At 51.5% G+C, this 23,559-nt stretch overlaps 1 protein-coding gene across 11 annotated transcripts in view; it reads right to left on the bottom strand.

Annotated features, from left to right (window-relative positions):
* Window positions 1-12,135: 12,135 nt before the first annotated feature.
* Window positions 12,136-23,559, bottom strand: part of SLC39A11 (solute carrier family 39 member 11) — a 411,239-nt gene continuing 399,815 nt past the window's right edge. For all 11 annotated transcript variants that reach the window (XM_067715804.1, XM_067715802.1, XM_067715793.1 and 8 more), the window contains 3 exons: window positions 17,637-17,735; window positions 14,832-14,990; window positions 12,136-13,792 (listed from right to left, as the gene is read on the bottom strand). In XM_067715804.1, coding sequence (XP_067571905.1) covers window positions 13,714-13,792; window positions 14,832-14,990; window positions 17,637-17,735 — 337 coding nt within the window. In that variant the 3' untranslated portion in view covers window positions 12,136-13,713. The remainder of the gene's footprint in view (window positions 13,793-14,831; window positions 14,991-17,636; window positions 17,736-23,559) is intronic.

Genomic DNA, 23,559 nt, shown 5'->3' with positions numbered 1-23,559 from the left:
TATCATATGATGTCTGTCTTTCTCTGTCTGGCTTATTTCACTTAGCATGATAATCTCTAGGTCCATCCATGTTGCTGCAAATGGTATGATTTCATTCTTTTTCATGGATGAGTAGTATTCCACTGTGTGTGTGTATATATCTTCTTTACCCATTCATCTGTTGATGGACATTTAGGTTGCTTCCATGTCTTGGCTGTTGTAAATAGTGCTTCTACAAACACTGGGGTGCGTGTATCTTTTCAAATTAGGGTTTTGTCTGGGTACATGCCCAGGAGTGGGCTACAGGTGGTTTTTTACTGCACATTCAAACGTAAGAAGTCTTGGTGCAAATCATGACCCACCTTCCAGCAGTGCAGCACGGACTAACCTGCGACACACGCTGCTCATTCAGTTCTCGAACATCTCTACGGCTGCACAGTTGTCAGCATTCAGAAAGTCTTTCCCAACTTTCTTTTTTTTTTATATCTAACCTGTATATTCTTCTTGAGCACGAACAAAGCGCTGGGTGAGCTCATTACGTATTACCTAATTTAATATTCGTGACACGCCTCTGAGTTACATACAGGATGGAGGCAGTAAGAGAAGCAGAAGAGAACAAGAACAAGGGAGGTCACAGGAACAGGGGAAGAGAAGAGAAGACATTCCCTAGTCTCCTGGCTTTGGGGAAGCAATAAGCTGACTTCTTGGTGTGTCCTTGTCACTTTTACAACCAGGGTATGTCGAGCGGCATCAAAATTCAGAACTGTCACATTTGGAAAAAACAAATTCTACTTCTGTTTGGCCAGACTCCCCTGCAGCTAGGATTGGCCATATTAACGTATTTCTGACCAATGCGATGTTCCAGGAAGTCTGCTGAGTTGCAAACATTTGCTATGTGTCAGTGGCTGCTTATATTACACTATTCTGAGGTACACTAAAGAGGCAAAGGAACTGGAAGCACTGGTTTCCTCCAAAGGCAGAGTGTCAGGTGGGGTGGGGACAGCAGATACCTTGAAGGTCTGCACCAGGGGCTGCTAGAGCACCCAGACCCCCAGAACATCCCCACACTGTGCACTCACTTTCACCCCCAGCCCAACAGGAGCCTGAGGATTTAGTTGCCAGAGAAACTGAACGAGAGAGAGTCCAGACACGGGCACTTCCAAGGGCAGGGGCAAAGCAGGGAGCAAAGACGGGGATATTGAAGGAATGTCCACCTGCCCCTTCACCAAGTCAGGTCTCCAAACGTTACTGCTCAACTTACATCCCCCTGACAAGAAACATCTGGGTTCCTCTCTGGTAAAATTAATCATCCCAAGAGAAAAGACCCAACAATAATGATATTTGAGGGCCCTCAATGAAAAGTCTAGTTTTTCCCCAAATGCCTTCCATGGGGCTGACTAGCTTTCACATCCCATCCAATCTCACTCCTACATACAGAGCTTTCAATGAGACAAGCATCACCAGACATTGGGGGAAAGTTCCAAGCAGGACAGACAGAGACCAACACAACAAAATGAGGTAGGGGTTAGGGGGAGAAGAAAGAAACCCGGGGGAGATGGAGGCAATGCAGGGAGCAGAAAAAAACAGAAACATAACAAAAACCACTAACTCCTTTCGTTATTATCCTTGGAGAGATAGAAGAAAGTACTGCATCCCAGAAATAAGAACAAGAGACCCCAAGAAGAATTATTATGGCAGTTTGAGCCCTTGGAAATTACAAATGTCACAGCAAAAACTGAAGAGAAAAAATCACTAGTAGAATTGGAATACAGTGTTAAGAGAACCAAGAGACATAAAAAGACCGGGTAAATCCAGAGGAATAAGAATGAGGGTCAAGCCAGGGGTGCCAAGGCCCAACAAAGAAAAATTCCAGGAGAGAAACAGAAAAAATTAAGGGGAGAAAACTGGAAAATAAATAATATAAGAAAATGGACATGAGTTTCCAGGTTGTAAGGGGGTATCAAGGGCCCAGGACAAAGAATGAAAACAGACCCACACCAATATCCTGTATCATAAAATTTCAGCTCATTAGGAATAAAAAGAAGACCTTCAAAGGAGGGAGGTAGGAGGGAAAGAAAGGAGGCAGAGACAGAGATCTCCCGTACAAAGGACCAGAAATCCAAATAGCATCAAACTATTCAACAGCAACACAGGAGAGAAGGTCATGGAGTCTCGGCAGAGCCGAGGGGGAGAATCCTTTTCTTGCCTCTTCCAGCTTCTAGAGGCCACTTATATTCCTTGGCTCATGGCCCCTTCCATCTTCAAAGCCTGCAATGACCTGTCCATCTTTCTTACATCACATCACTCTGCCCGCCCTCCCCTCCTCCCTCTCCAGCTTATGAAGACCCATGTGATTACACTGGACCCACAATCCAATGGAGAGAATCCAGAAGAATCTCCCCATCTCAAGGTCAGCTGATCAGCGACCTTACTTCCATCTGCAACCTGGACTCACCCTAGCCTGTAACAGAAGATATTCCCAGGTTCTGGGGCTTAGGATGTAGGCATCTCTGTCTACCAAAAGGGGCATATTGCAGCTTTGTACAAAATCTGGGTCATTTTATTCAGGAAGAAGGGGAGAGCGGATGTAAGGCAGGCACACGCTAAGGATTATGGAGCAGAAAAGGTAAGAGGAGGCAGGGCCCCCCCACGGCACCACGGAGCCATTGCTCCAATCCCAGACTGGACCTCGATCACATTTTAAATTACGAGAGAGAAACACACCCTCGTTTGGTGAAGCTTCCGTAGGGAGGCTTTTGTTGAATGAAGCTCAATCGAAAGCTAAGGGAACTGTCACTTTCCAAGGTAAGAAGTCAACAGACAATGTCTGAAACCAAAACAGGGAGTGACGCGAGGACAAGTATGGTGCTGGGAAACGTTAGGAGGGGGAAATGGAAAGAGATTCCCAGCTGAGGAAGAGGAAGGCAGAGCACGGCTGCACTTCTTTAAAAATGTTATCACACTGTTTGACTGATGACGCTTCAGTTACCTGGTCCTTAATAAAAATAAGATTTTAATTTTAAAAATGATGAAAATGGTTTGGAGCACTATGGCAACAACCCAGAGGTGCAAGGAAAACACCTACCCAGGCGATGTTCCCTGGCTGGGGTGGGTCAGGCTGGAGGAGTCTCCTGGGAGACGGGAAATGGTCCCTGAGGGCACCAACGGGAAGCACAGACTCTGCTCAACAGGTAAGGAGGTGCAGTGCCCCCCTCGTCCCCATGCAGCTAAAAAGCGCAAGAGGTCAGGACAGGATCCAAAGTTTCCCATCCCAACAACTTGCTGTTTTTAGGAGTAGCACCCCAAAGAGCAAACTAAGAGAAGAAGAGTCAGGGGCCGGTCTCCAGGGAGAGGAGAGTGACCACGGCCATTCCTCTCTGCACATCTGCTCCTCTAAGCCTGGCCCTGGGGAACAAAGCCAAGATCTTAATCACCCAGTGTCGCTCTGGCACGCTGAGCCTGTGATACACCTGTCTCCACCATCAGGCAAATGAGTGGGTCTGTAGGCAGGGGCCTGCCCCACCAAACAATGCACCCCTTTGTCCCTGCCCAGAGCTCTCGGGATCCGCGAGGAGGCCAAATCCATCAGCGCCTGTCAGGGCCCTCGACGCACACAATGCGAGTTACGATCCACATTCTCCGGCAAAGCCCCAGGCTTCCAGCAGGCAGCGCGAGCTGACACGCAAAGTGTCAGTCAACCTCCGACAAGCCCGGGGTGGGGACCCGGGTAAGCTGGGGGCGGGGCGGGGGGAGGGCAGGGCACCAGCTCTCAGTCCCAGAAGCCAAGCAGGGCCAGAGAAGGTGTCCCTGGAACTCCAATGCATCCTTTCTAAAAACCAGCCCTGAGCGAGCTGCATTAAGAAAAATCGTCTTCCCACGTGGGCAGAGGGATCTCCCAGCTACTCGGGCACAGAGGATGGGCACGTGTGCAGGGCACGTCCCCACCCCTGGCTCACGTGGCCAGAAGTTTAAGGTCCCAGAACGCTGCCCGGGAAGGAGGGAGGATGGAAGTTTGAATTCCCGAATGAGACTCCCTACAGATGTGACACCAGCCAGAAAGGTGTAACTCTGTCCTTTGTAGCCAGAGAGGTGGCGGGCTCTATAGAAGTCTGGGGGCTTTGTGTCCTAAGAGAACCAGAAGTGGCCTCTGCGGATGCTGCCCAGGTTATATGTGTATTTTGCGACAAGCTTTGCGAAGCATCCCTGGCGGCCCTGTTCCGTCCGGCCAGCCCCTCCTTTGCCACTCTCCATCCACGTGACCGCCAGTCACTGTGGCCGGGAATACACAAGCGCTTTCCTTGGGCACACAACTGTTTCTTCACAGAATTCTAGGTTGGCCCCAGCACTCAACACAGAGAGAAGGGACGGGAGAGGAGTGTGTGTCCCTCTGCGGTGGGGTCGTTGACACCACCTGCCCAGGCCGTGTGTGCCAGGCGAGTTCAGAGTTACAATTAGCAGCAACTCAGCCACACTGCCCGGACCCCATTCCCCAGGCTTTTACCCCACAGGCTTCTTTACGGGAAGGAAATGAGAAAGTGAATGAGTTTTGAGAAAAGCACAAATTCCTTTAGCAATACAGGATATCCGAGCTGAATCATATTGGGTCATATTTTATTGTTTTTGACCCAAGGCCACTGCTCAACTTAAAGAGAGGGAGTAAGACATATACAATATTTAAAGTAAATTATATAATGTTCCTCTGTGTGTGTCTAAGGAAAAATCTTTCCTTTTCAAGATACACACGGACCTGTTTATGCATAAAATGACACAATGTCTCAGCTTTTTTTGTTTGTTTGTTTAAAAATAATGAGGAAGGGCTTCCCTGGTGGCGCAGTGGTTGAGAATCCGCCTGCCAACGCAGGGGACACGGGTTCGAGCCCTGGTCCGGGAAGATCCCACATGCCGCGGCGCAACTAAGCCCGTGCGCCACAACTACTGAGACTGTGCTCTAGAGCCTGCGATCCACAACTACTGAGCCCACGCTGCAACTACTGAAGCCCGTGTGCCTAGAGCCCGTGCTCTGCAACAAGAGAAGGCAGCGCAATGAGAAGCCCGCGACCACAACGAAGAGTAGCCCCCGCTTGCTCCAACTAGAGACCCAAAGCAGCCAAAAATAAATAAATAAACAAAATAAAAATTATTAAAAAAAAAAACAACCAACCAACACCCATACAAAAATAAATAAATAAATAATGAGGAAGACGGAGGTGAAGGGGGCCAAACTGGCCGAGGGGGAGATGGTTGTCAGAACTGGGTGGTGGATACATGGGGTTCAGGACACTCTTCGGTTTACTTGAGTGTAGGTTCAAAATTCTTCATAATAAAGAGTTGAACAAAAAACAGACTTCAAAGAGAAAAAAAAATGAGTAAAGAATAAATCTGCCAGTGTTAAGAACTCACATAGGCGTTGTAAGGCAACTGATCAGACCTGGCCTTGCTTTTACATTGTAGTGGCTAAAAGAGACGTGGTTTTGGTTTTTTTAACCAGACTATAAAGGGGAGGAAGTCCCTGCTCATGTTGAACAATGCACCACTCAGCATTTCTGGTAGGACTCCAGAGCAGCATCTAGTGACACTGACTCCCGAAATATGTCTGCTGTAGTACAGACTTATGTCACAGAGTAGAGCTCGGGCGACTGAAGGCAGTTCCTAAACTCAGGACACACTGTGATCGAAGTTGTAGGGATGGTTTTAAAGAAGCCGTCACACATGAGAATAGACTGGTGGTGGCCAAGGGGGCGGGGGTGGGGAAGGATGGACGGACGGGGAGTTTAGGATTAGCAGATGCAAACTAGTATATAGAGCATGGATAAACAACAAGGTCCTACTGCATAGCACAGGGAAGTATAGTCAATATCCTGGGATAAACCATAATGGAAAAGAATATGAAAAAGAATGTATATATACGTATAACTGAATCACTGTGCTATACATCAGAAATTAAGAAAACATTGTAAATCAAGTATACGTCAATAAAATAAATTGAAGGAAGGAAGGAAGGAAGGAAGGGAGGAAGGGAGGGAGAAAAATAAAGGAGATGTCATAAAGACTTCCTGAGCAGAAGGGCAGATCGGCTAGCTAGCATGACAGGCAAAAATCACTCTTCGTCACCTAGTCCTCCCAGGTAAAGCATCACAACAGCCTGAAGGACACCGTCATTACTTCTGTAGGAGTTCTGAGAGAGCGGCGGTTCCATTTTTAACTGGTACATTGCTCACGCTAACGGTATCTGCCGAATCTTTTCCTCGGGCTGTTTCTGTTCTTAGCGGATTGAGGTGGCGATTAGAGGGTTAATATCAAAACTCACCAGTTAACGCCTGAATCATAACACCTCGACATCCGAATGCATAGGCGCTAGCTTTCCTTCTCACTGGCAAAATCCTAACCTTCTCAACTTATTTAAGCATCTAACACCCTGAGCTGGCTTGACCCCTCTTCATACTTGCCAACAAAATCTAAATGAGGAATGGTACTGACCCATGCATGAGACACAGGCAACGCAGGAAGTCAGTGACCGAGCAACACAGCATCAGGTGCTGATGGGTCATAACTCCAGGGGCCCAACGGTTGGGACCAGCCTCCCTGACCAGTAAAAGAAGGGAGGAAATGGATGCTGAGCTGACAGTGGGAGGCACCTGGGTGCGGCAGAGAAGGGCGTGTTTCCGGGGGAGCCCTGTTCCCTACTTGTTTATTGCACTTTTCCAAACCACAAAGCCCTGCTAGGAGCTCCCCTGCCAAGGCTGATCGCGTGCTATCTGCATTGTCACCTCTCATGCAGATGTGCAGTCAGCGCTGTGAATGCTAAGGGCGCTCCTCTGGGGAATCTTGCCTTTTCCCAAAGCCAGGTTGTCTGGGCGTCCAGGCCTACAGCAGCAGACTTCTCCAGCAGTGGCGATGCTGCCAACTGCATCCCCGTTAACTTCCTTCTCTCCTTTCCTACCTGCCCTTTTCCGCCAGCCCTACCACGACCCTAACCTTAAGATGAGCTTAAACCATGCACCCCTTTGCGTCCTGGCCTTTCACAACAAATATTCAGGATGACAGAGCCCCTTGAGGAAAAGATCTAATCCGGCTCTCCCTTTAACCTTGACGGCTGTGTCATCCAGCCAGAGGTTTTCACTGTGTCTGGTGCCTGGGTCCCCCGAGTGCTAGGAGAAGTGGCCCTCTGCCTGGTGGCGCCGTGAGGAGAAGGACGGGAAACTGGCACCCGAGTTTTTCTGGCTTGGAAAAAGAGGATTTTACTTTTCAGCACCTGCCAACCTGACAGGTTTGCCAAGAATTTTACATTTGCCAAGAATTCTACATTAAATAAATACACACCTACATCACCTCCTCCCCCCAAGCGGGCATAACCTACTGGGTAAGGAAACAGCTCTTAGGAAGGAGGACCACATGGGTTCATGAACCTTTCTGGTTTCCACAGCATAAATCATTCTCACCTCCGCCAGATGACCTGAAACATCTCCTTTGTGTCCAAGTTTGGGTTCCAAAGCAAGAAAGTTAAGGCTTGATTTTGACCTACAAGATTTTTGTTCTTTTTATCATACAAGTCTATGGTACACATTTTGAATGTAAGGTATATATATAAAAAAAATCCTTGGGAACTTCTAGGTCTATACGCTCTTATAGATCTGGTTAGTGGACTCTGTTTGGGGGGTACTGTTATCCTTTCCTTTGGCCTGCAAAGTGTAGCCAATAGCTGAGCCTTAGATAGCCATGGCCATGGAATTCATCCTGTTGGGAGCTGATCTGCACAAGCTCCTAAATCTAACTAAAGGCAGTGACCAAAATTAAGACACCTCTGCACTTAGTTTGTGCTCGCTTGCTATACAACAGCAGAGAACTCATACGACGACCCTCTCCTACCAAGCGACCAAAGTCTACGTGGAAGAATCTGCAGATTCACGAGCCGTTTATCTAAGAGCAGGCCTTTTTCCTTCAACCTGTACTGTAGGCTTGTAGTGCACGAACGCTTTCACGTTCCTTATAATTTCACACGTTAAGTTCAATCAGCATTTTCACTGAAAAAGCAGGAAGGGAGCAGGTTCCTGTTCAAGAAAACCTTTGATGAAGTATAAACCTAAGTACTAACCTTACATCAGTTCATTGTTCTTTTCCATGGGACACCTTCCAGGGTGTGGTAGTGACCAACGGAGGCTGCAGACCCCAGTGCATATTGAACTCTATCCCTAAAAGGCAATGGTCCGAGACACCTGTCACACCCTTACCGCACATCTGGAAAGCTGGAAAAAAACGGCTCTCTTTGCACGTTCCCCCACCCCACCGTCCCCGCCACCCTCCCAGCTTGTGCTGTATTTTCATTCTTCCCTGGCACCTCCTGGGCTTCTTGGAGGTCATGGCTCCCGCCTCAGTGGAGGGAGATGCTAGCCTGGCCTTAATCCCCAGGGCTGGGTCCTCACCAGCTCCAAAGGGCCTAGATCCATACCCCTCCCTGCTGGTTGGAGACAGGCCAGTGAGAGACATTAATTTTATGGCTCCTAGTTTGCCAGAGAATGGGGGCTACATCAGAAAAGATCCCACACAATTTCCAGTCTGATCTTCTAACTAGGGGAAGGATCATGGGGTGCAGGGATGCTGGGATACAGGTTCCAAGGTTTACCCTGCACAAAGAATCGTATGTGCCTGTCTTTGGGCCACATAATCCCGTTGCCCTCTTAGCTCATCCATCCACCCACGTCTTCCATGTCTTGGAACAGAAGGCAGTAGCAAGTGCTCTAAGGATACTGGGGGGCCCTGAGGCTGTGCAGCCCCAACAGAAGCTGCAGACCTCTCAGTGACAGCTCTTGGGGACAGACGGTGGCCATGTAAGGCCCCTTTGCTGGAGGGAGGGGAACCAGTCCAGTCTCCAGGAGGAAGAACTAAACCCGCCTGGAGGAACCTCCTCCTGCTAGGAACACGCTGCAGGGCTGAGCTGTGTTAGAAAGATGGTCAAAACGGGAATTCACTACAGAGGAGTAGTGTTTTTGCTGACGCCTCGAACTCCCCTAGGACTGCAGGCCTCCCCGCCCCCCAGGCAAGCGGAGTAAATTGAAAGCACGCACGGGGACCAGAGGTGCACCTACCTTAAAGCCAGCGAAGCCTGAACTGCAAGGACGCTGGCTCACAGGCGCCCCTCCAAAGCTTTGGGCCTAATTTTGTGTTTTGTACTCGAGTACTGTTTTTCCTCAAATTACACAAACTCCAAATTCACCCAAACCCGGGTCCATCATCGGAGGAGACAAGCTGGGAGTGACCAGCCGCAGTCGGCAGGAGCCCCGGGAAACCAGGGGTCCCTTTGGTGGAGTGGACTGGCCCCGCGGTAGCCCAGCGGCGTCACAGGGCAAAATGGTTGCGACCCTCCGCGGGCGGACGACGGAAGGAGGCGGGTCCCGGGGCGCCGGGAACGCAGCGGGCAGCGTGCGTGCGAAGCCCCGCCCACCCGCGGGCCCGCCCCGCCCCGTGGGCCCGCCCCCGCCCCCGCCCCCGCCCCAAGCAGGTGAACAGCGACGCGCCCGGGCACCAGCGGGAGATCCTCTGCGCTGCGCCCCGGGAACGCGCGGCCGGGCTGGGAGCGCACCTGCGGGCAGGCCAGTCGGGCCCAGGACAGTAGGCAGGCGGAGATGACCCGAGAGCTGGGGAACCCGCGCCTCTGGAAGACCCTGCCGCAGGGCCGACCCTGAGTGCTGTAAACACAGAAGATCGGTGTCTTTCGTATGTGTAATCATACCCCAATTTAAAAGGAAAAAAAAGGCGAACAGCCCCTGGGCTCCCACTTAGCCACCTTCCACGGATTCAACCAACTTTTATGGAAGGTGGAGGTGTGAAGGACGTTGCATCAAGAAAGCCCTAAGGAGGGGGGTCGGGAAGTCAATTTGGGCATCTTCCGCGCAAAGCAGAAACGACTCTGCCGCTGCCCAGCACCACCCTGGCGAGTAAGACTCCTGGACCTCCCCGGCCTCGCTGTTCAAGTGCGGTTATAATATAGAAGTCAAGGAGGACTCAAGGAGATGACGAGGGCGGGAAGCACCCTGCCTGGCGCAGTCTAACCAACGGCCTTCCGGTCCCACCGTCAGCACGGCAGGATGAGAATGTCCCCAGAGAAGATCCAGACGCCCATACCTTCCCCGCCTTCCCCACGTCCCATACCAGTCCCCTGGGATGAGTCAAGGTGTCCATCAAAGGCAAAGCCTTGAGGGAATGAGATGTTTCTGCCATCAGACAGTCAGGGATCTGAGAGACGAGAGGCAGTCCTGGTAAGTGGTGCTAGCAGCTTTAAAAAAAGACAGTTTCCAAGTGACTGAGAGAGGAAAAACTGCTGAGTCTAGTTTACCAATGGCTGTGCTGATATGCCGGCCCCATCTAGAAATGGACTGCTGTGGTGTTAGAGTTCCACTGAGGGTAGAGGGTGAAGAGAAGACCTCCCAGTGGGCAGAATTCTAAGCACACATTTCTACGTCCGCTTTGCCTGGAAGGAAAGATGATTTGATGCAAGAAGCTACACCAGTTTATGAACTGTGACAAATGGTCTGGCCAAATGGTCAAGCACTGGAAAGAAGCAAGATTAGAGGTCTGGTAACAGAGACGTTTGGGGAGGCAGAGATGGCTGCGCCCCTCAGGAAGGGGCAAGTGTGGAAATAATTGTCCCTCGAGTGAAAGGTCACCCATAGTCTCCACTGCGGAGGAGCCTCTTACTAATTAAGTGGCCGAGACTGTCTACGAATGACAGTTTCTTTCCCCGGGGACATTGCTGCTTTCTCAACTGATTCAAGAATAAAAGTGGCCATGTTGCCAAAGATGGCACAATGCATGGATTCAACCACTTGGCTGTCCATCATCCGTCAGACCTGGCCAATGGGTGCACATAGGATCGGTGATTGACCCCTGACCCCGGATACTGATGACACTCCAATGGTCCCACACACTGCTTGGCTGCAGACCGATTACTTTGGACCTCTTCCGTTATGGAAGAGGCAGGCTCATATGTCTGGATTTAGAATAGCCTTCCTGTCCATCCTATCATCGTGGCATCCTATAACATTAGTTCTGACCAAGGGATTCACTTTACAAACAGGGGAGGCAACAGACAGATATCCTTTGAATTTGATCCCACCATCCAGAAGCAATCATCTGTTTTGAACTGTGACACGAAATTTTAAAGATTTGGTTTTATGACTAGCTAGGAGACAATATCTAATGAGGCTGAGATACTGTTGGCTAAGATGGGTATTTGTCCAGAATGAGTATTCAATGTGGTGTTATTTCTCCCGTAGCCAGACTAGGCAGGTCTGGAAGAAGGGAGAGTGGGGATGGTGCCACCTGCATTTTACCAAATGACACACTCTCTTCAACGTTGGGCTCCACCTGGTTAAGACTGTTTGAATCCAAGAAGGGCGTGTTCCACCACTGGGCGGCTAGCCACTGGGGGAAAGGGGAATTCTGAAGTTTCGGGACAGCTCCGTTATCTAAGCAGGAAGTTTTGTTTGTTTGTTTTTGTTTTTAAGACAAAATCGAAGAATCAAAGTATATGTAGATGTCGAACAGCAAAAGAGTGAGGCTGTCATAAACTTATTTTTTTCTTCTTTTGGCTCTCCACCATCTGAACTCATTCCCCAAACTGGAAAATCCATTATTATGTGAGTCTTAATAAGAGGACAAGACCGGTTAGTTCCTGGGCACAGGATCTAAACTCTGCCAGCTAGATGGTCCTGCCCTGCTCAGAACGCTGAACGTGAAGCCAGGACACAGAGAATCAGGGTCACTTTAGAGCTCCTTCCCATGGTGGTGATGGTAGCAGTTTGAGTAATGGTCCAGTTTCGAGGGACCATGGCGTTCCAAATCAAGCTGTTTTTGAGATGCGATTGGGCCATAGTCCCAGACCTCTAGTTTTCTTGGATCCAACCCATTTTCAAGCCCGATTCTCTATAGATCCTATGAGCTCCCTGATAACCTTCCATTAAATTCTTTGCCTAAGTAAGCTGGAGTTGGATGCTGTTGTCTGCAACCATAAATCTAGCTAGCCCTTCTCGTGTGAACTCCTTCCTTTGCTTCTCCTGGTGTTGGGTAGGGTAGATACTAGGACTAACTTTAGTTAGCTTTTATATGATCAACCCTGGAAAGAAGCAGCTTTTTGAAAAGGACTGGACGTAGCACAGGTCATCCACAACAATATCCCCTTTATTGGTATTAATCACAGTTATGAGGTCTTGTCCATCAGAAAGAAGTCTGCATTATGTAGAACGACATACAAAGACATAAAAATACCCATATGCCAACCACCAAACCAACGAACCTCCACCAATCAAACCTCTGAATGTGTCTTCAATTGTGATCATCAGTGCTCCGGAGGAACGAACATAGATCTAGCGTAGGGTTATAGGGCATTCCCAGAACAGAGTATTCACCCTTGGCAGCAATGACCCATGTAAACGCAGGGCAGGCATTGATCACACGGTGTCTGGACCTGCCTCCTGGGCTGCCTGCCTTGTCAGCAGCGCCCACTCAAGGTCCCAAAGGCTCCGATGACCAGTGAGGACGGCAGGCCTTAGCTATGCTGGAAGCAGACAAGTTATGTCACCCCTGATGGAGCAGCTGTGTGGATAAGGGAGTAGTCTCGTTCAAGTCATTCTTTAGGGTCATTTTAGAATGATGACTTGTCTCAAATTTACTTTAAAAGGGAAATGTTAAAAATACCTCTTCTTTTCCTACCGCTTTTCCTTTCTTATCCTGAGCTCTCTGGCCAAAACCCAACACAGCAGCTTAAGAGCTCTGGGTCAGGTTATAAGTTACCGAATAGTCAACAGAGAAGGACCCAGTGCAGATTCCAAATGTCTTTCGCTCACTTAAATGAGCTTAAGTGGCTCCCTCCATAAGTAAAGGAAGGGGTTGAGTTCTAGCAGTTTGCTGGTGTCCCCAAGTCTCTTAGAAAAATGAAGCCTATAAGCTTATCAAAACACATGTCTAGGGGACTTGGAAACCATGGCAAACCGGTTTGCTCTTGGAATCCAGAGAGAGCAGAGGTCTCTGATCAAAGCTCCACCCTGTCCTCTTTTCACAGGGTTCACTGTGTGTTCACAGTTGTCCTAATTCCCTTAATTTCAATAGTGTCAATCTTTGCCTTAAAAAAAGAGAAAGACTAGCTGCTTTTCTTCCCTTTGTCTGTGTCTCACCCCATGCAGCCTCCCCCTCAGGGGAGGCAGAAGAAGGTATGTTCCTCCTTGGGCCTTGGGAAGTAGGTTGCTTTGTCCACGATGCTCCTTTTCGAGTCTTGATGGACAGAGGATCAACGGTAAAAGATCGGGAAGGACAGACAAGAGCTGTCCTGGCCACTCTGCTCTGAGTCACTAGGCAAAGATGCTTGGGAGACTTCTCTCTTGGTAGCTTGCTTCTGTAGGTGACCTTGAGGAGTTGCCACTGAGTCCAGTGAGGGAGACCAAAGGTGCAAAAGCAGAGACTTCCCTGATCTGTAGGTCCTTGGTTTTCCCACCGAAGAAAGAGTCCATGTAGTGGCCAAGCAAATATCTGTAGTTCTGTGACTACCAGAAATTCCAAATAAAACCACCATCTCCCTTAAAAGAAAACTAAAAATTGTCATGATCAGAGTCAATCAGCGTAATGAGACAAAAAGGAGAGAAAGGAAAAACGTTTTGATGTGAAGAAAGAGGCTGTGGTCCTGAAGAAGCCAATCCCGGCCGTTTCCTCGTGCTGCCTTTCCCGGGGTCCGAGGCACTTCAGCAACTAGCCCAGGCCAACATCCAACGACATCATCACCACAAAACCCAGGATGGAGGCCCAGGACGCCAGTTTCCCGTTACCACTAGGAGGGAAGGAAAGGAAGAAAAGGAAGACTTTGATGCACTGCGGGACAGCGTCCAGGCTGAAAGCATCCTCCACAATGTCCAATTCCAAGAGAAATACGCTACTACCATTAATAATAATAATATTGACTTGGGATTAACAGATACACTACTATTTATAAAATAAACAAGGACCTACTATATAGCACAGCGAACTATATTCGGTATCTTGTAATAACCTATAACGGAAAAGAATCTGAAAAAGAATATCTATCTATCTATGTGTAACTGAATCACTTTCCTGTACCCGTGAAACTAACACAACATTGTAAATTAACTATACTTCAATAAATAATAAGTATCATTTATTGGGGCTTACTATATATATGCCAGGCAAACTGACTATCTCATGTAATACCAAAGGATAAACACATGAAATCAGTACTATTATTATCCTCATTTTACTGTGGGGAAACTGAGGCATAGAGAAGTAAGTAACTTACTCAAGGTCACCTATCATGGCTCTGCAATCCATGCTTGAATAATAAAAAGCAGCAACGATTTCCTGAAGATATTATGTAATCTGACCTTGAATACTAGCCTCAAAATCATTCTTCTATAAAAACCATAATGAAACAGAGAGGAACCCTCCATCCCCAACACTTGGCCTGTAGCTAGACAATGAGAACCTGAATGAATAGCTGTGGTCAACATTTAAGAGCTCACTTCTCCCTCATTCCAGCCCCAGAAAAATCTAGAGAGAGAGAGAGAATATAAGAAAATAATAGTCTGTTTCATTGGGGGTAGAGGGCAGGGCATGTATGCCACTGCCTAATATGACCTGGCCTGACTCTCCACCCAACTGCCCGTTATTCCTCTTTTAGTTTCAAAGAACACAGTTGGTGGTGGTGGTGGGGGGTGAGGATGATCTTGGGAAGGGGCTGGAAGGGGTGGGAGTAAAGAACAGAGTAGCAAATAAAGACAGGGCAGATCTAGAGGAGGGGGCCAGCCGGGCTGGAACAGAGACAAGGACAGATGGGGGAGGGGAAGCTCTCCCACCTGATGTGGGCTTCGGGAATGATGTCATCCATGATCACATAGACCATGGCGCCGGCAGCAAAGGCCAGAGCATAGGGCAGGATGGGCTCCGCCAGCACCATGGCAAAGGCACCAAAGACCCCGGCCAGAGGCTCCACCATGCCGCTGAGCTGCCCGTACCTAAGGAGAGAACAGAGACATGTCCCGCCGCGGGGAGGGTCAAGCAGACACAGGCATGCTCAGACTGCTGACTCAGCTCTAGAAAACCATGCATTGTCTTCCACATCACATCGGCGTGGCAGTGCCAAAGCACTTCGCTGGGTTTTGTTTGTTTTTACACCACCTCTGTCTCCTTTCCCAACTCCCTATTACAGAGTTCCAGGAGACAGCCCTCCCAGGTTTATTTTAGAGTCTTAAGTTTTCCACATTGTCCTTTTAAAATAATGACATTACTGAGATATAACTCACATACCAAATGGCACACCCATTTAATGTGTGCAGTTCCGTGGTTTCTAGTATATTCACAAGGTTGTGCAACCGTTTCACCACCATCTAATTCCAGAACATTTTCATTATCCCGAGAGAGAAGCCCCACAGCCACTAGCAGCCACTCCCCATTCCTCCCTCCCGCCAGCCCCTGGCAACCGCTAATCTGCTCTTTGTCTCCAGGGACTTGCCTACTGTGGACATTTCCTATAAACGGAGTCATACAATAGGGGATCCTTTTTACTGGCTTACTTCACTTAGCATCCTGTTTTCTAGGTGCGTCCACGTTGTAAGAACTATCAGTACTTCACTCCTTTGATGACTGCATAATATCCCGCTGTGTGGACACACCACATGCTATATACCCACTCACCGGTTGATGGCTACATTGTCTTCTGAAGGACAGGACACTTGACTGGAGTGGTACGGACATTTCCCAAGGACTGCTGTGCCTGGTATCTTTGGGGGTTCCGGCCACAACGGCACCCCTTCTGAAGGAGCTGTACCCACCTACCTCTGCCGACAAGATGGACCTACCTGGCCATGTATATAGTGAGGGCCTGGCCCCACTACCCTCCATCTTGGATTAAGGTGAGATTCCTCCTTTCAAAAACTCCCTTTATTTGAGCTAGTGAGGGTGGGTTTCTATAGGATGAAATCACATGAGCCCTGATTAAAACAGCAGCCCACATGAGCCCTGATAATTCAGTGCCAGGAGGTAAGCCAGTACCTGAACCCCACGGCTGAGCCCTACCGCCAAGAGACTCCTGGACAGGCTGGACACCAATAGACAAGGCGCTGGGACCTCTTTCCCACTGTTCCTTGCCGTGGGCACTTGGCAAGATATTATTGGCTCCGAGCCTCAGTCCCCTCATCTGTAAAATGGGGGTGAGAGACAACTTCCCCTCCATTCCCCCGCAGATGACAGGATAGGACTGTGAACTCCCACCTCGCCCCGCTTCTTCCTGGCCAGGAGCAGATGGTGGGCACGGGGGAGACACTGTTTGCACTGCAGCACCCTCCAAGGGGCCACTGCTTCCCAGCTCCGCGCTCACATGCACGGGCCTGCAGACTCTGCAGCTCGTGAGTGTGTCCATTTAAACAAACACTTTAATCTCAGGGTCTGGACACTGACCACAGATATCCCCCTCCCCTCCCCTCCTTGCCCCTGGAGTCTCTCCTGTATGAGACGGCAGTCACGGCTTCCGGGCTCACAGAGCTCACATTTGAAAAAAATTTCTAGGGCCATGTTTCTCTGCCCTTCCCCCGAAACCTCTATTCTGTAGTCTCCAGCAATGGAGAAAGAGATGACACAGGATGGAACTAAAATGATTTAAGTATATGCAAGAACTTGTAAGTCACAAGGCCCTATAAAATGGAAGGCTTTTTTTTTTTTTTTTTTTTTTTTTTTTTGCGGTACGTGGGCCTCTCACTGCTGTGGCCTCTCCCGTTGCAGAGCACAGGCTCCGGACGCGCAGGCTCAGCGGCCATGGCTCACGGGCCCAGCCGCTCCGCGGCATGTGGGATCTTCCCGGACCGGGGCGCGAACCCGTGTCCCCTGCATCGGCAGGCGGACTCTCAACCACTGCGCCACCAGGGAAGCCCTGGAAGGCGTTTTTTAGCTGTTGTTATGAGCAGCCCTTGAGTGCTCTCGGCGTACATCCTAGAGCAGTGGCCCCTTCAATAAAGAGGTGTTCTGAGGCTCAGAGTCCTGAGCTGAGGGGCAGAAGAGCCTGCAGCAGCCTTGGCGTCACCGCCTGATGAGCCGGCTGGCTGACACTCGGGGCCATGATCCCCTCCTCTGAGACCTGGGGCCTTACCTTACAGGTCACTGAAAAGGTAAAATTAGGGAACGGACTTGAAAGCCCTTTGGGGCTATGAAAACGCGAGGCGTGAGCACCACAGCTTCACGTGCCCAGACGCTGTTCACATAATCCTGGTCTTCGCTGTGACCAGGGCCACGGCGGGAGCTAATGTGATGACCCTTGAGGACAGGCTGCGGTGAGCGAGCCTCCTTGGGGCATATGGGACATGGAGAGTGGACACAAGGTCTGCCTTGCTTCTCCCCACCGGAGAGAGAGAAAACCCCACCCAGAGAGGGCGTGTCTATCCCTGGAGGGGTTCTAAAAATAGGAAACACGGGCTGAAGGTCAAGAAATGAGTTTCTGGAGGCTTCTCCCAGCTCTGGGGGTGCAGCATTCAACCAGGTTGTTGGTGTTTCCAGAAGCTTCAGATTCACTTCCAGGCCAGAAGAGGTTGCTCTTGCCTGCAGGAGGACTGCTCTGAGCTCCGCATCGGACCCGACCCTGGCCTCCGACAGTGGGCGTCTGGAGCACTTACCAGAAGGCTTTCCAGGTGGAGAATCCAGCCCCTCGCAGCGGGAGGCTGACAGCAAGGCCCTCCGGGAAATTCTGGATCCCAATTCCAATGGCTAAATTCCTGAAAGACCAAGAAGGCACGTGAGGGCGGATGTCCAGAACGGAGCGCCCACACGGACGGGGGCCCTGGCCTCTGCCCAAGGCCCTCCTATGGTATCAGAGGCCCCAGTGGATCCCTGTGACAGGTGAGGGAAGGGGAAACGCAGGGCACGCGTGCAGGTGAACATGAGGAGGAGGGGGACACGGATCCTCCCCGCTTCACGCTGTCCTTGGCCCCTGGAGATGCTCCATGTTTATGGACCTTACAGCACAGCGGGGAGCACACAGCCTGGGTGTTAGGATAACCCAAGTTCTGCCACTTAGCTGCACGACTCTGCACACATCATCCAACTTCTACACCTCAGATCTTTGTATGTAACGTGCAGGGGGTCACGTGGGGATACTAACTTCAACCATGAAGGACTGCTGTCACCCAGGGACCTGATTTCATGCCTATGAAGTCCCTAGCACATATGAGGTGTTCAGCACTTTGGGGTTCCATTCCGTTACGGCATAGAGATGGAGAGATCACATTTTGTCCAGAAGCAACTTCAGAAACGGGACAAGGAAGTACGGATGCAGACTCTGATGGGGACGCAGATCTGGGTCTGGGCTGGGCTTGCGCACGGGCTGTCTGCATGCTGGTCTGGCACTGGCACTGGACTTCCTGGGGCCCCTGGGGAGCTCACGGTGACCCTCCGCCCTCCTGCCTCTGCAGGACACTTAGGGGCTGGGCTCTGTGATTGGTCACTTGGTCGGAGCCGAGCCTCGGAGCCTGCCTGGCACACAAACCAGGGATTGGAGCACAAGGGAAGGAGAAACAGCACGAGACGGGGACAAAAGCGATACATGACCCCCAGGGAGGCCCCCAGGCGCGCACATAAATTGAGAACCCTCACTCCCCACGCAGCGAACTACCATGACTGAACTGCGCGTCCATTGGTAGAGGAAGGAGAGGGAAGATGGGAAGGAAACAGGGTCAGTCTGAAGGCAACAGGAAGGCAGTTTTAGGGCATCTCCCAGGGCGAGAGTCTACCTTGGCTGGACAGCCCCACGAGGACTCCCCTGGTCACTAAGGATCTCAAGGGCATGGCATGTGGCTGCCGCTTGGCAAGCAACGCTGGAATGTGGCCTGAGGGAGTTGGGGATGGATTAGATAGAAAAGGGAAACTCCACTGTCACTTGGCTTTCCGGTCAATGTGCTCACGTCCGTCTACCTTGCTGCCAACAGGAATCCGCCCATCAGCTCTGGACAGCGGCCAGGGAGTGCTGTCGACCAGCAGCCGGCCCCACCCTGGCCTCCTTGCCCACTCACCTACCCCACGATCCTGGGACAGGGACACACTTCCATTAGGCCACGGGCTCCTGTTCTACCTCCAGCAGAGAATACCTACGATAATCCCCAGTGTTTAATATTTCATCTCCTTTTTGTTTGAGGGCCTGAAACGCAGCCTGTGTTTTCGTTTATTCCCCCGACTCACGCATGCATCCTTCATACGGGACTCATAGCTCCAGACATCTCGGGAGGAGGGAGCCTTCACCTGGGAGCTGCCAGGTCAAGGAGACTCTTAGGAAGATCCTGACCCTTCCAGAATCTTGGACTTACATTTATCTTGCACGGGCTTCCTTTAATCAACTCTCATCCTGTCCCTTCTGGACAACTTCATGATGCTCCCCTGAACACCCACCCACCAGCGCATCAAAGTGACGATGAGCATCTGAAAAATTATTATTAGTCTTTTGATAAAGGAACTGTTCTGGTGGCTTAGGGCTGACAGGGTCATTGAGCGTGGCCCCCCAAAGCCAGGCCAAACTCTTCATAAGATGAAGTGGGCAGACAGGAAGACACCCCACCTGGCACGTCCACAAAGGGCCCCTGGCGGTACCGCTCAGTGGGCGCTGACCTTCCCCCGCAAGGTTACTGGCATCCTTGCCTACGTTACCTAAGGCAGCTCTCTCCTTTTACTTCTTAGAGAGGAAGGGGTTCAGACATGCTCTGACCTCATCCCAGGAGCCAGAGGACAGCAAACAGGGCCAGTAAGTAAATATTTTAGGCTTTGCGGGCCATCGGGTCTCTGTTGCAACTATTCAACTCTGTCACTGCAGTGGGAGAGCAGCCAATATGTAAAGAAAAGTGCATGGCTGAGTTCCAATAAAACTTTATTTATAAAAGCAGGTCGGAGGCTGGATTAGACCCACGGGCTGCAGAGTTTGCAGACTCCTGCCCTAATGCCTGAGGGGAACAGAAAGATCCGACAAGAAGGAACCACAACCCTGGGCCATGAGCCCCCCGTACTGCCCCGAGGTCCTCGCCGCCTGGCACACAGTAAAGTTTGGGCTTTGCAGTTCGTCTTCTTGTGTTCGACTCCTGGGCCCACGATATGTTGGCGTGCTACCTTCCATTCCCCCTGCCGTGAAATTCAAAGAACAATACAACCCCCGGCATCCCAGGGTTGCCAGGGTGATGCCCTGGGACGGACCCTCTAAAGCCCTTGGTACCCAGGAGCTGGCGTGTCCCGAGAACCTAATCAGAGTCTATTGTGAGGTGGAGGTGAGCGTTATCACTAAGGTTCCAGTGTGAGCTGATGACAGGAGGGGTGACAGAGAATGGGACTGTAGGACAGTCAGGGTCAACAAGAGAACTGACTCAGCTTCAGGAAGCAGGGCTGGGCCAGGGTGGGGCTGAACCCTTTCCAGCTGGGAGGTCTTTCCAAGAACTCACAGGTCCCCTTTCCGAGACAGGCTGAGTACTTGCCGCCCCGAGTCAAGACTCATGCTCTTGCAAAGTCCTGCGTCAGATAGATCTGACTTTGGCCCACCTGTGCTTACATCCCCACCAGCACTCGTTCATTTGTTCTTGTTGACACTCCTGTGAGACATTTACACCCCTTGTAAGGTTGGACAGGCCAAGTGTACCTCCCTGGAGAGCCGCCGTGAACGTGAAGGGCTTTCTGATACCGTGCTCCTGCGTGCTGCTGGCCAGTCGGCTCACGGGGCACAGAAACTCCCAGGAGCCCCGGACTCATGATTGCCCTGGGCGGGCATCCTTCCCTGGTCACCTCCGGGGTCCATCCCCGCTGAGACCCAGGAAGTTCCCAGAGCTGGATCCTCCCCTTGGCACAGAAGGGACATGAGCTGCTGGGAGGGCTTACGAGGCACTCTGATGAGCTTGGACTTGACTGTCCTGCTGCCTTCCTGAGTATGGACGTCCTCAGTGGATGACGAGCCTAGAGGGTCGCCCCTGGGTGACCCTTGAGATTTTGTCCAAGGCAGAAGTACCTCTGCCAGGTGAGGGCTGGGAGTGAACCTTGGCCCACACCTTCTCCACGGCAGCCCAGATCTGCCCCGATTTCACAGGAGACAACGAGAGTAGGAGAAATTAGACAGGGTCCAGAGAGAAATCTGGCTTGTGATTTTTAGGCAAAAGCTACTGTTCTGTTCCTTTGCTTTTTAAATAGGCAGGTGTGCAAGGCGGTGAGGCCTGCTGGCCAGCTAGGCTTCCTCCCTTTCTGAGTCCCTAACCATCACTCCCCAGCCAGTCTAAAGGCCAGGGTAAAAGGGTCAAGAGTGTGCTTTCTTGCCTCAGAAGGCCCGAGAACAAACACCTCTGTTGTCAGGGGGAGGGGGGGGGAGGATGAGAGCCGGCCTCGGTGGGTGGGGCTGGGGGCTGGTTTGGGGATCAGAGTCAACAGTCTCGCCTCTTCTCACCTGCTGGGTCCCGGGTCTAGGAATCCAAACCCAGCTTTGGGTCACTTTGTCCAGCCTTACTCAAGTTACAGGACCCTGACAAGCATGCGCCCACCAGCCCTGGGCAGGAATACAGCCTCTTCTAGAGGCTTCTGCTGTCACTTTCATAGCCGAAGCTGACCCTGAGCTCCTATTCCGGGAGTGAGGAGCCTTTGAAATGTATTTCTGGTGATGGAGTGAACCTTAAGGGCGAAATCCTTGCCGATGTTTCACTAGCCCCTGCCCTACCTTCTTGGACCGACCCTCACAGCGGCGTCCTTCTCCTCCAAACCTTTTCACTATCTCTTCACTGCCCCCCAAATGGTTGAGTGGATACCACCAGCTCCTTGACCTTTTGCAAAGGTCCAAGGTTTCTTTCAACGAGGAAGGTCAAGGTGTCTGTCCAGGTCTTCCGTCCCTCGTCTGACAGCACTGTGCAGCTGACTCACTGTCCAAAGCCATCGCCTGTCCCCTGTGTCCACAGGCAGGCACACGACTCACCCCAGACCTAACCGGGGAGGGAGCTGCCGCCCCGTGTCACCAGTGAGTCGGAGGTGGGGTCCCCCGTTCAAAGTCCTTGCCATGACTTGGGACTGATGGCAGCCATCCGCTGGGCGGGCTCTGGAACCTCCTTGCATCCCGCCCGGGAGCCGCCATCCTGATAAGCAACACAGAAACCCCATTCTTCTCCGCCTGGTGAGCCACGTCCCCTGGGCCCTGCCCCCGCGCTGGCACGGGGCTGCCAGCCCAGCCAGGTACCACACCCTCGGGATCCTGCCAGCCAGCCTTTCTCAGCAGGGCGTCGCCTCGCTGGGCGACCGTGGAATCTCTCCTGAGTGCACCTGGGCTCCTCCAGCCCACAGCAAGGGCTGGACTGCAGCTTCTCTGCCCTTCCCGCCTTCGTATATGTCCCTTTTGCACACACACACCGGTGCACCACGTTCCCTTGGCCTCCGTGTGCTCTGCGTCTGTGGGGGTGACCCCATGGAAGGGTTCAGTCCCCTCCACACCCTCTATTCTGCTCTTCCACTTGCATCAGCTCAGGAAATCGAACGAAACGCCCTGGGTATTCTGACGAGCTGTGGTGTCAGGCAGCGGGTCTGCAGGTTTTAGGAGCGTGATGACCGCGCTGCGGACCACTGGCCTAAGATGTTATCAAAGAGGTTGAGGATGAGGGCGGTGGCCACACCCACCTCCAACTCAGGAGCCCCTGCCCTGCTACCTGACACCCACCAAAGGAGCATCCCAGGGCCAGCCCCTGCTGGGAGCCGAGGACACCAGCGGCCACTTGTGACTGAGTCAGGTGGCTTGCAGACTAGGTCGGGGCGCTGGAGGGGATCCTGGGAAACCGCAGGAGCATCAAAGTGGAGGGTGACTGGGGACACAGGACATACCAACAAAAGTGATAGGGGGTAACAGCCCGAGTGTCCAGGTGCGAAGCAGCAGCAGTGAGGCCGGGCTCAGGGTGGCAGGGCTGGTCCCTCAGAAGCCCGAGCTCAGAGCTGACTCAGGAGCGGGGGGGGCCTAGACTGGCTGCCAGGGGTGGGCGCGCAGCCTCCACGGGCGCTGGGCGTGCAGGACGCTCCAGGCGCGCTCACTCCCTCCTGCAGCCCCACTGTGCTCCCCCCGTGGCCTCCATGCCTACGGACACCCTGCCCCTGCCGGCATCCCCAGGGCATGGGGCTTGCTGGGCTCTCCCGTCCATCATTTACACTTGGGAAGGGAAAGCCCGAATGAGAGGCTTCTTTTCCAGGATGGGCTAGGAAGATTCCAAACAGGATGCAGAAGCAACAGGAACAAAGACGCAGACGTAGAGGATGGACTCGAGGACACGGGGAGGGGGAAGGGTAAGCTGGGACGAAGTGAGAGAGTGGCATGGACGTATATACACTACCGAATGTAAAATAGATAGCTAGTGGGAAACAGCCACATAGCACAGGGAGATCAGCTCGGTGCTTTGTGACCACCTAGAGGGGTGGGATAGGGAGGGTGGGAGGGAGGGAGACGCGAGAGGGAGGGGATATGGGGACATATGTATACATACAGCTGATTCACTGTGTTATACAGCAGAAACTAACACACCATTGTAAAGCAATTATACTCCAATAAAACTTAAAAAA

Source organism: Pseudorca crassidens, chromosome 19, assembly GCF_039906515.1.
Source record: "Pseudorca crassidens isolate mPseCra1 chromosome 19, mPseCra1.hap1, whole genome shotgun sequence".
In the NCBI taxonomy this organism is placed as follows: Eukaryota; Metazoa; Chordata; class Mammalia; order Artiodactyla; family Delphinidae; genus Pseudorca; species Pseudorca crassidens.
The sequence above is the reverse complement of the archived record's forward strand: the minus strand, read 5'-3'. Positions and strand labels throughout refer to the sequence as shown.